Source organism: Camelina sativa, chromosome 4 (assembly GCF_000633955.1).
Source record: "Camelina sativa cultivar DH55 chromosome 4, Cs, whole genome shotgun sequence".
NCBI classification, from domain to species: Eukaryota; Viridiplantae; Streptophyta; class Magnoliopsida; order Brassicales; family Brassicaceae; genus Camelina; species Camelina sativa.
In genome coordinates, this window is record NC_025688.1 from 29638119 (window position 1) to 29649321 (window position 11203).

The window sequence follows — 11203 nt, forward strand, 5'->3', positions numbered from 1 at the left end:
TTTTTTTTTTTTTTTTCATTTTCTTCTCACTCTCTTTCGACAAAATCAAATGGATGAAACACAAAATCAAAACGATCGAGATCGGTTGTCTCGTCGTTTTCAGAAACAAAACATTTGGATCCATCTCTTCTCAAAACCCTTGAAAAATTTATTGGATTTTGGTTGATTTCGTGGCTCCAATTCTACGTTTTGATGAATCATCGAACGGAGATTAAAAAGGAGTGAGGATGGAAGAAGGATCTTTGTGTTTCTTTTCTTCTAGCTCATCTTCTTGTGCTCGAGTTGATGGCAAAGAGTACACAACCGTTCAATTTCCTATTCCATTTTGCAAATACCAAATGAGACACCCAAGGATGACTAATGGGAGGACAAAAATAAAAAACAGGGGTGTGAAGAGATTTGTATTATTTTTAGTATTATTAAAAAATAAAGACACCCAAATGAGGATGTGTAATGTGTTTGCTCTTAAGGTCTCTAGAGTGCAAGGTTGCAAAGCAATGAGCAATGGTATTATGATTGTATTCACAAATCAAAACACCGGTTATTTCCGGTTCAATCTTAATTAGGATTTATAGTCCTAATTAAGTTTAGTTAAGTATAAACTGTATAATTGATATACGTGTATCTAAACATTTTAGGTCTTTAGTTATGCTTAAGGTCTTGATGGATTTGAATCACAGGATTCGGTTTCACCTGGTTTTAAAATAATCACTTCACTTTGAACTCAATGCATCATATTATTAGAATGTATTTTGATCAAAACATTTAAATCATTAAATGCATTGCTTTGATCTGGATCGAAAAGAGCAAGTCATGGTTTACTCCCTCATTACTCGCCACTAAGATAACAAAGAAGACTAACAGCTTCTTTGACTTTCTGGAAGCATTCATTACAGATTGAATCATTCACCAACTACCACTACAGTCCACTCAAACAAAAGCTTTTATATAGATCAACAAAAACACTGAGGAAAACTAAATGCAGAAGCAGACGAAAAAAGCAAATGAAGCAATTGGCTCTAATCCTGTCCGTGATAAACTTGCTTCTCCTGGTTCATGGGAACGAGGGATCAGCGGTTGGGGATCCCGGGATGAAGAGAGATGGTCTCAGAGTGGCGTTTGAAGCTTGGAACTTCTGCAATGAGGTTGGCTTGGAAGCTCCTCACATGGGTAGTCCTCGAGCCGCTGATTGCTTCGATGTCTCCTCTAAATGCGGCAAAGCACACATTACATTGAATCATTCACCACACATAACAGACCAATCAAACAACACAGCAAGTAAGCTTCTTCCTCTTCTTTTTCTTCTTCTCCCTCCTCTGTTTTTAAACTATAATTTCTAGCAGGTGGATATTCCTTGGCGCACAAGGTATCTCACTCGGATAACGAGCTAGGGGTCGGAAAGCCTAAACCAGGAATCATATCAGATGCAGCGTTGCATAACCCTGACCTTTACGCGGTCGAGAAGGAACTCTACCTAGGCTCTCTCTGTCAAGTCGCAGACAAACCAAACCCATGGAGTTTCTGGATGGTAATGCTCAAAAACGGAAACTACGACACCAAATCTGGTCTCTGTCCTCAAAACGGCAAAAAGATCCCACCTTTCAGTCAACCCGGATTATTCCCCTGTTTCGGAAGCGGTTGTATGAACCAACCGACGCTGAACCACGGAAAGACCGAGCTTCTGAGAGATGGTCAGACCATGAAGGGATGGTTCAATGGTACGTACGAGCTGGAGGCAAATTTGGGAAAGGAGTTGGATGGGATAAGTTATTACGAGGTTGTGTGGGAGAAGAGAGTTGGTGTTGGTGGTTGGCTCTTTAAACACAAGCTTAAAACTTCAGCTAAGTACCCATGGCTTATGCTTTACCTCAGAGCTGATGCCACTAAAGGATTCTCTGGTGGGTACCATTATGACACTAGAGGAATGCTCAAAACAGTAAGTAACACTAACCTTTAAACCTTTTTGTAAAGTTCCTTTTTCTTGTCTAGAAATAATCTCTAATCTAACAACAAAAAGGATTATGTGCAATTAGTATTCACGTTTTGGTGATGAAATAGTGATACATGTTTTGGTATAGCTTCCGGAGTCACCAAACTTCAAAGTGAGACTAACACTAAATATAAAACAAGGAGGAGGACCAAAGAGTCAGTTCTACCTTGTTGACATCGGAAGCTGCTGGAAAAACAACGGCCAGCCCTGCGACGGTGACGTAACCACCGACGTAACTCGTTACTCGGAGATGATTATAAACCCCGAAACTGCACTCTGGTGCAACCCCAAGACTCTACACAACTGTCCACCGTACCACACGTTTCGAAACGGCACCAGAGTCCACCGCACAGACCACCAGAGTTTCCCTTACGAGGCTTACCATGTTTACTGTGCGCCAGGAAACGCGGAGCATCTCGAGCTTCCGGTGGGGACTTGTGATGCTTATAGTAACCCACAAGCTCAGGAGATTGTACAGCTTTTGCCTCACCCGGTTTGGGGTGAATATGGGTATCCGACCCGGTTGGGTGATGGTTGGGTGGGTGACCCGAGAACTTGGGAGCTTGATGTTGGTGGCTTGTCCAGTAGGCTTTACTTCTACCAGGTGATTGAACCGGTTGGTTTTATTTTTTATTTTGGTTGAAACTTTTGAGATTTCCGGTTTGGGTTTTGATATGGTTATGTTTGTAGGATCCCGGTACGACTCCGGCGAGGAGGATTTGGACATCGGTGGATGTTGGTACCGAGATTTATAAAGAAGATGAAGCAGTTGCAGAATGGGATCTCTCTGATTTCGATGTTCTTATTACTTGATTTAAAAATCAATTCTATACTATATAATATCAGCGGATTCATAACCAAGTTTATTCATTTTGTTATAAATTTTAAAACTATTCAACCAAAACTCAACCAATCCAAAGTTTATTTTCAAATTAAACAAATCAGAATGATTCCGATGTATAGAGAGGCTGTGTAGTACCAGTACTTGAAAGCGTACTATTTTAAAACATCAACCAACGATAATGTAGTAATGTACTTGCGATGTGCTTTGGGTCCTACCACGTGGCAGCTTAATTATATCTCTACCTTACGATTTTACCAATAAAACACAGTCGTACAAAGTGGAACCCTCCAGATAAGTCAGAGGGTTACCAATAGCAAAGGGATTAATAATGGTTGTACTCTGCTTTAGCCACAGATTGATCGCAGTACAAGACTTCGCAAAACAAGGGAGTACAAATCTTTTCTGGTGAATTCTTGTGTAGTACATCACAAAAGGCGTACAGCAACACGATTTCCATAATCTATTTAAACCTAAGAAATGAACACAAACTCAAAAACAAAGTCAAGGATCCTGGCCAATTTCTAAGGATCAAAGAGGAAGACAAACTTGGTAAATGAGATAGACAGGGAACAAGCAGAGCATGGATTGAGTTTACTAAAACACTAAACGACTGTGTTTTGTCTCTTCCCATGCACTGCCTCTTCCCTGGCTCTCTTTTTCTCTCTTTTTCTTTCTCTCCTTTAAATTTCCCAGTTTTCAATGGATTTTATTACTACTGCTAACTATTGTCGCAGCTGATGACAAGCTATAAAGGGTTTGGTCTACCTTTGTGTCAGTCATGAAGTGGAGCTGAATGAAGCAATTGCGTCCATTTCTTGGCGTAAGAGAAGGGCATCAATGAACATGTCCAGGTTCTCTCCCTGCATCATATCTTCAATGGCATGGTGAGTGATTCCCACACGGTGATCCGTCACTCGCCCTTGTGGAAAATTGTATGTACGAATCCTTCCAGATCGATCTCCACTGCCAATCTATCAATGAGATTACGCATCTATCAGCTGATGTACGGTTGACTGAAAACATAATAAAAAGATTGTTTATTTCACATGTACCTGTTCCGACCGTAGCTTTGATCTACTGCTCTGTATTCTTAATCTTTCAATTTCATAGAGCCTTGCACAGAGCACTTTTAGTGCTTTGGCTCTGTTCTGTTACAAAGAAATGAAAATGTTCAGTACCATGTATCAATTTGAGGGAGTGAAACTAGTGAGGGGTAGTGCGTAAGATGAATGTCCTACCATATGTTGTGATCTTTCATCTTGGATTGAGACCATCATCCCCGTTGGAAGATGGATTATTCGGACTGCGCTGTTTGTTGTGTTGGCGTGTTGACCACCGCAGCCACCAGACCTGTAAGTATCAATCCTCAAATCTTCATTCCTTAGCTGAACATCTACCTGTAAGTAGCCACCGGTAAGACAGATGATCAAAGAGTATGTAAGTTTGTAACTCGTAATATCAATCGATAATTAAAAGAAAACGTAAGTAAGTTTTGTAATATGTTGTCAAAACAAAGATTGGAGACACTTTGGTACCTCATCAGCCTGGGGAAGGATGGCAACAGATATAGCGCTGGTGTGAATTCGTCCAGATTTCTCTGTGATAGGAATACGCTGTGGAAAGAAGTTGTAAGTGTGAATAACTAGAGAACATTATGTGAATATGTATGAAGAGTCAAGAAAAATCAGAATGTTAGTCATACATAACATACCTGAACCCTGTGAATACCACTCTCGAACTTAAGTTTTCCGTAGACACTGGCTCCACATATTGCAGCACTGGCTTCCTAGCAATTACATTCAAGATCTTAGCTGCACTAGAACAGAGCAAGAAGAGTAAACTACTAATAATCATAGAAGAACAAAAAAAACATACTTACTTTATATCCTTTCATATCCGACTCAGTGATATCTACAATATCAAACTTCCAACCTTTCTTCTGTGAATACCTTTCGTACCTATCAATATTCCAAAGAATTTAAGTTCAAATACAAAGAAGGATACGAGCTTCTACCTACAACACTATATGAATGAACTTACATTCTGAATATGTCCATAGCAAACAAAGAAGCCTCTTCTCCACCAGTACCTAACCAAAATATTCAGTTGGTTTGTCAAAATGGAAAACCTACAGACAGCTTTTTGAAGCGAGTGGTGTACAAGAAGCATTAGTTCATAAGTGTACCTGCTCTCACCTCCAAAATGCAATCCCTCTCATCAGCTTCATCTTTAGGAAGCAAAGACTTGAGCAATAAAGTTTGAAGTCTTTTTTCTTCTTCCATCGCCTCATCTAATTCACTTACAGCCATATCAAGCATATCCTTATCATCCGAGCTTTCCGACACCAGGGATCTCAGTCCATCAATCTCCTGCCAAAAGAAGTTAAAAAAAAACTAATCAATCAATGATGATTCATGGGAACAGATAAGAGACTGTAATGCAACAAAAAGTCACTACCTTTTGTTTGGCCCTCAAATCAGTGATCAGCTCCATTGAATCTCTAAGCTTCCGAAGCTCCTTATTAGCTCTTGAAAACTCTTCTGGTGAATACTCAGGCTGTCTTCAAACAACAGAGAACACAGTTATGTCAAGAATCAATATCTCTTTAATACAAACCATGATGAGCTTAAATTGGATTACCTGGTTGATAAGCTTCTGAAGAAAAGCATTTCGGTGTTCTATGNCCGGTAAGACAGATGATCAAAGAGTATGTAAGTTTGTAACTCGTAATATCAATCGATAATTAAAAGAAAACGTAAGTAAGTTTTGTAATATGTTGTCAAAACAAAGATTGGAGACACTTTGGTACCTCATCAGCCTGGGGAAGGATGGCAACAGATATAGCGCTGGTGTGAATTCGTCCAGATTTCTCTGTGATAGGAATACGCTGTGGAAAGAAGTTGTAAGTGTGAATAACTAGAGAACATTATGTGAATATGTATGAAGAGTCAAGAAAAATCAGAATGTTAGTCATACATAACATACCTGAACCCTGTGAATACCACTCTCGAACTTAAGTTTTCCGTAGACACTGGCTCCACATATTGCAGCACTGGCTTCCTAGCAATTACATTCAAGATCTTAGCTGCACTAGAACAGAGCAAGAAGAGTAAACTACTAATAATCATAGAAGAACAAAAAAAACATACTTACTTTATATCCTTTCATATCCGACTCAGTGATATCTACAATATCAAACTTCCAACCTTTCTTCTGTGAATACCTTTCGTACCTATCAATATTCCAAAGAATTTAAGTTCAAATACAAAGAAGGATACGAGCTTCTACCTACAACACTATATGAATGAACTTACATTCTGAATATGTCCATAGCAAACAAAGAAGCCTCTTCTCCACCAGTACCTAACCAAAATATTCAGTTGGTTTGTCAAAATGGAAAACCTACAGACAGCTTTTTGAAGCGAGTGGTGTACAAGAAGCATTAGTTCATAAGTGTACCTGCTCTCACCTCCAAAATGCAATCCCTCTCATCAGCTTCATCTTTAGGAAGCAAAGACTTGAGCAATAAAGTTTGAAGTCTTTTTTCTTCTTCCATCGCCTCATCTAATTCACTTACAGCCATATCAAGCATATCCTTATCATCCGAGCTTTCCGACACCAGGGATCTCAGTCCATCAATCTCCTGCCAAAAGAAGTTAAAAAAAAACTAATCAATCAATGATGATTCATGGGAACAGATAAGAGACTGTAATGCAACAAAAAGTCACTACCTTTTGTTTGGCCCTCAAATCAGTGATCAGCTCCATTGAATCTCTAAGCTTCCGAAGCTCCTTATTAGCTCTTGAAAACTCTTCTGGTGAATACTCAGGCTGTCTTCAAACAACAGAGAACACAGTTATGTCAAGAATCAATATCTCTTTAATACAAACCATGATGAGCTTAAATTGGATTACCTGGTTGATAAGCTTCTGAAGAAAAGCATTTCGGTGTTCTATGGCTGATAACCTCTGATCCATTATCTTAATAAGATCTGGAGACAACTGAGGTTCCGTTTCTGCAGTCATTGATCCCAAATTTAATCAACAATAAACTCGAATTTCAGTGCAATTGGTTCATCAGAAAAAAAAAATGGAGATTTGATTCCAACATTGAAGAAACAAACGTACCGGTGGTGTAAAGACGAACCATCTTGGACGAGAGTGTGCTTCGACGATCGTTTAAATGGGGACCTCTCGAGCAAGATCTAACCAGATTACTCAAGAAGTAAGCCCGAATCAACCTCCTCATTGTTTTGTTTTTTTTAATCTTTCGATCTGTTTGGATGATTGGCAGAACGAACGGTGGAGATGCAAGTACTTTTGCCGCCCCGGAGCTCGTGACGGCGGTTTCTCTCGTCGCCGTCGAGAAAAGATAAAAAACTCTCAGGAAAGGACGAGGGTTTTGGTATTTTCGCAGTTCCAAATCTTAACAAGGTTATTTTAGTCATTTCATCCCGTCCAAATATACATATTAGGAATTTTTGATTTAACGTCGCTAAAAATAGTAGCTGAATTGCATAATTTGACAAAACAAAACTTCAACATAGCGGATTAATTAATTGCATATAATTTTAATACATTATTGAACTCACGACAACATAAGATAAATTTTAGATGACATATATAGATTTTTAAAAGATTATTCAACATAGCGGATTAATTAATTTCGTATTCCAAAAAAAAAAATAATAATAATCAATGAATATAATTTAAAGAAAAAAAATTTCCACATTTTTCATACATGAGACAAACAAAAAACAAATGTTATACAACTTCATTTACCCACACATATTATATAATCCTATATAATATGTTATATTTTCACTTTTACATGAACACATACTACTTTTTAAATATATTAATAATTCATAAACGCTTTATATTCCAAGCGTGACAGGAATATTAGCTTCTTGAATCCAGTTAATCGGACCTAACCAGTTAACAACAGAGAAGCCATTGACTTCACCTGCAGACCTAGCGATCTTAGCCCAATTAACTCTTCTGTTAGTGTTAGCTCCTGGTCCACGGTTGTTGTACTCAATGTACTTACATGTCGTGTGGTAACTTTCCCCATCCCAAATCCTCCAACCTTCTGGTCTAATCAAATCTCCCATCTCGGTGTTGACAATCACGGTGGTCGAGAATTTCTTCCACGGTCTTCCCAAATATGACGCCACGGTGAATCTCTCTGGCGTTAGTTTCCTGTCGGGAACGATGCGGCAGTTTTGGAGGACGATACCGATTTTCACCGCAAAGCCTATTTCATTTCCATCAGCTGTGACCGTGTTGTATTGTCCCTTGCTTCCTTTACGGACAACAATGAGTGAATTTTGGACCACAGTTGCGGATTTGCCGAACATGAAGTCGACTGTGCCTGAGATGACACAGTTTCTGTAGAACTCACGACCGTTGTTCACGTAAAAGGTGTCTTGGTAACCGTCGAACCTGCAGTTGAAGATCACGGCACGGTCTCCGTTCACTCTAATAGCCGCGGCTTGGTGTCCCATGGGACCGGCGGTGTTCTTGAATCCCATCCATTTCGCCATGAATCCTTCCGATTCAACCTCTACATGATAATATACATAGAAAACATGAATTATGTAGGGAAAATTATCATTAGCCTATCTAGTGAATTAGGGTGTTGGTGAGACTTACGAACTGTGGCACTAAGGGATGTGGTGGTTCCAGGGCTGAGACCAGCACTTCTGTTGTAAGTAATGACAGTCTTTCTTGCACCATCTCCGAACATGAAGATGTTGTTCTTCTTCTTAGGAATGATTACTTGCTCTCTGTAGACACCCGCCTTTATGTGGATGATGCATCTGCCTAGGTTCTTCTCAGGGCAAGCATTAACGGCTGCTTGAACCGTATTAAACTGTCCGCTTCCGTCCTTAGCTACCACAAAGGTCGCTCTGATCCTACCAGTACCGCCACCTCTACGGCCACGTCCAGCCCTAGCCATGAGCTTCCTGTCAGCACCTGAAACCCATGTTGGGATTCCGGTCTGGTCCATGTCTTCAAGAAGACGGCGAGCAGGACCATCTGGGTCGGCCACAGGAGATTCATCAGCAACAGGAGGGGCTCCTTTGTTGACGGGAGTTGTTCCTGTTGCGTTCTTGAATTCGTCAACCTTGTTATTAATCTTGGCCATAGCGCTAACGACAGTGTGAAAGATGTCAATAGCGTTTCTAGTGAGAATCTTGGAGTCTAAAATGCCCTCTTCAATAGTCTTTCTTAAATCGTCTTCTGCGATATCGTCAAGACAATCAGTTTGATAATTGTAAACACCGGTTAACCATTGTTTAAGTTGGTCAAATTTGCTCCCGATCTGGTTAAGATCTTCACCCATTTCCTCAATAATGGTGGCGAGATCCTCAAGAGCGTACATGAAAACTCTCTTGCAGTATTCAAGAACAGCTTTGTTGTTTGGCGAGATGCTCGAACCCATGTTTCCTTCGGTTTTATCCGTGAAGTTAGACGATTTGGTAATTGCGTCTTTTGTAGCGAGCATGAATGCCCTGATCAGTTTGTTTGGGTCTTCGCTCTTGACCGGCTCGAGAGTTTTGACACATGAGGCTTTGTCGGAAGTCGACTGGCAAATTCCTTGCACCGCTTTCATTTGTGGAGATAGATTAGTATCACCATTTTTGTTTATGAAGGCAACGACTCCAATGGCTACTCCAACTATTAAGAGGATGGAGGCCACCGAGACAACAACTTTTCCGATCATTTTTTTTTTAAAATTTTTTGTTTATTTTTTTTCTCCCTCCGGTTTTATTAAAGGTTAATTGGAGAGGGAGGGGCTTTATTAGATAAAAGCCAAGTTGTTGAATGACTTTTGCCAGTAGATATTGCAATGGATTATAGAGGTTTATATCGAAGCTTTTTGGTTTCTAAAATTAGGGACGTGCATGGATTTTGCATGGTGAGGGATATATGTGGGGTTGACGAATGGCTAAGAATATTTGGTCAAAAAGGCTTAAAATAACGGACGACAGAGAGTTTTGGTAAATTTGCAGTTCCAAATCCTAATAAGTAATTTCGTCAATTCAGTCTTACGTCTATAATTATGGGTATTTGGGATTAACTTTCCTAAATAGTCGTTAATATAAACTTAGTCAAATGGTATGGTCTAAAATCCGCTTAATTTTTACTACAAATTTATTATCTAAAAATTTCAGATAATTAATTAATATAAATAACAAACAAAAATAAATAAAATTTGTTAAACTTTTTATTTAACATTGAATCTGTTAAATGAAAATATCCAATATCTAAGTTAATTTTTCACATCATATTAAAATTTTAAAATTCTAAAGAAATTGGACACTAAATAAATCAACTTTCAAACAAACAAAAAATGAACAATTTTTTTTTTAAAAAGAAATTCCATGCGGGAAAAGAAAATCAATATTTTAGGATTGTATAAATAGAAGAGAACAATAAAATGAGATGCAAATATTTGAGGTTCGTAGGTAGGTGACCTAAGGACTAAGGTAGATGGGTAATATATATATTACGAGGTTTAATGATGTGTAGATTATATCAGTTATAATCGCTTGACAAATCTCCTTCTCCGCTTCGAAAATGGTATCTGAAGCTAATCGAGATGTCTTCTAGAGCTTGTTGATCTGAATCATCATCACTGTTTTATAAATATGAAATTTTATTGTGGAACTCGTGAGCTTATTTCAAAAATAGAGGGATTGGATAAAATTATCAACTAGCCGTTAGAATTAGCCGTTGGAAAAGATGATTAGTATCTTTGAGAATATGTAAATAGCATTGAGTTAACAAGAAAAGAAACTGATCGCATTTAATTAGTCTGGTAATTTATGTCTCCAAAGAGATTGTGTGTAATCTTTTTGCTGATTAATTTCAGCAATTACTATTAGAATTTGGTGCTGGAGAGCTTATCTCACTTCATACATTGTGAACTAGGACTCAGTTATTTTTCGGTTGCATGAGTGATTTGTCCTGTTTGCAGAGCAATGGCAAAGCCAATCTTCGTTTAACAACAAATCTAACCAAGGTGGATGAGAAAGTCAAGATCTTTTCCTCGTTAGAAATTGACTGATGGTGGTAATTTTTATAATTGGGAATTTCGGATAAAGCAAGTCAGATTGTTTGTATATGCATGTCCATAAATTTTGATAAATTTTAGAATTGACAACAGTATAAAATGACACAATTTAGACAAAACTATATATTTAAAAAGTTTATTAAACATAGATACAACACAGCGGACAAGTTTTCATCTTCCAAAAGCATAAAAATTAAAATTAAAATCAAACAACATAATTTTTTTCTTTCTCATCTTTCATACGTGAGACAAACAAAAAGCAAATCTTACAACTTCATCTCCCCGCG

The 11203-nt window shown here is 38.4% G+C and overlaps 3 protein-coding genes and 1 long non-coding RNA gene across 7 annotated transcripts; 2 read left to right on the forward strand and 2 right to left on the reverse strand.

Moving 5' to 3' along the window:
• On the forward strand, positions 884-2985 carry LOC104783288. Of its 2 annotated transcripts, none has more exons than XM_010508420.2 (4): positions 884-1278; positions 1341-1936; positions 2079-2594; positions 2681-2985. In XM_010508420.2, exons 1-4 carry the CDS (start codon positions 1005-1007, stop codon positions 2801-2803), a joined length of 1509 nt encoding a protein of 502 aa, XP_010506722.1. In that variant the 5' UTR covers positions 884-1004; the 3' UTR covers positions 2804-2985. The 2 variants fall into 2 exon arrangements, with proteins under 2 accessions (XP_010506722.1, XP_010506723.1); XM_010508421.2 differs by having other exon boundaries at positions 886-1278; positions 1344-1936; positions 2681-2984.
• On the forward strand, positions 3064-3881 carry LOC109132734. Its single transcript, XR_002037855.1, has 2 exons — positions 3064-3383; positions 3569-3881. It is a non-coding gene; the product is annotated as an uncharacterized LOC109132734 (long non-coding RNA).
• LOC104783290 (peptide chain release factor 1-like) lies at positions 3208-7082 on the reverse strand. 3 transcript variants are annotated; one of them, XM_019245122.1, is made up of 11 exons: positions 6962-7082; positions 6749-6849; positions 6566-6664; positions 6294-6477; positions 6149-6197; positions 5988-6066; positions 5820-5894; positions 5644-5721; positions 4073-4231; positions 3887-3982; positions 3208-3805 (listed from the first exon to the last, which is right to left on the reverse strand). In XM_019245122.1, exons 1-11 carry the CDS (start codon positions 7080-7082, stop codon positions 3611-3613), a joined length of 1236 nt encoding a protein of 411 aa, XP_019100667.1. In that variant the 3' UTR covers positions 3208-3610. The 3 variants fall into 3 exon arrangements, with proteins under 3 accessions (XP_019100667.1, XP_019100668.1, XP_010506726.1); XM_019245123.1 differs by having other exon boundaries at positions 6566-6668; positions 6962-7054; XM_010508424.2 differs by lacking the exons at positions 5644-5721; positions 5820-5894; positions 5988-6066; ... (3 more) ...; positions 6749-6849; positions 6962-7082 and adding exons at positions 4370-4447; positions 4546-4620; positions 4714-4792; ... (2 more) ...; positions 5292-5394; positions 5475-5510.
• LOC104783292 (pectinesterase 4) lies at positions 7542-9676 on the reverse strand. Its single transcript, XM_010508426.1, has 2 exons — positions 8489-9676; positions 7542-8399 (listed from the first exon to the last, which is right to left on the reverse strand). The coding sequence occupies exons 1-2, from the start codon at positions 9561-9563 to the stop codon at positions 7711-7713; spliced, it is 1764 nt and encodes a 587-aa protein (XP_010506728.1). The 5' UTR covers positions 9564-9676; the 3' UTR covers positions 7542-7710.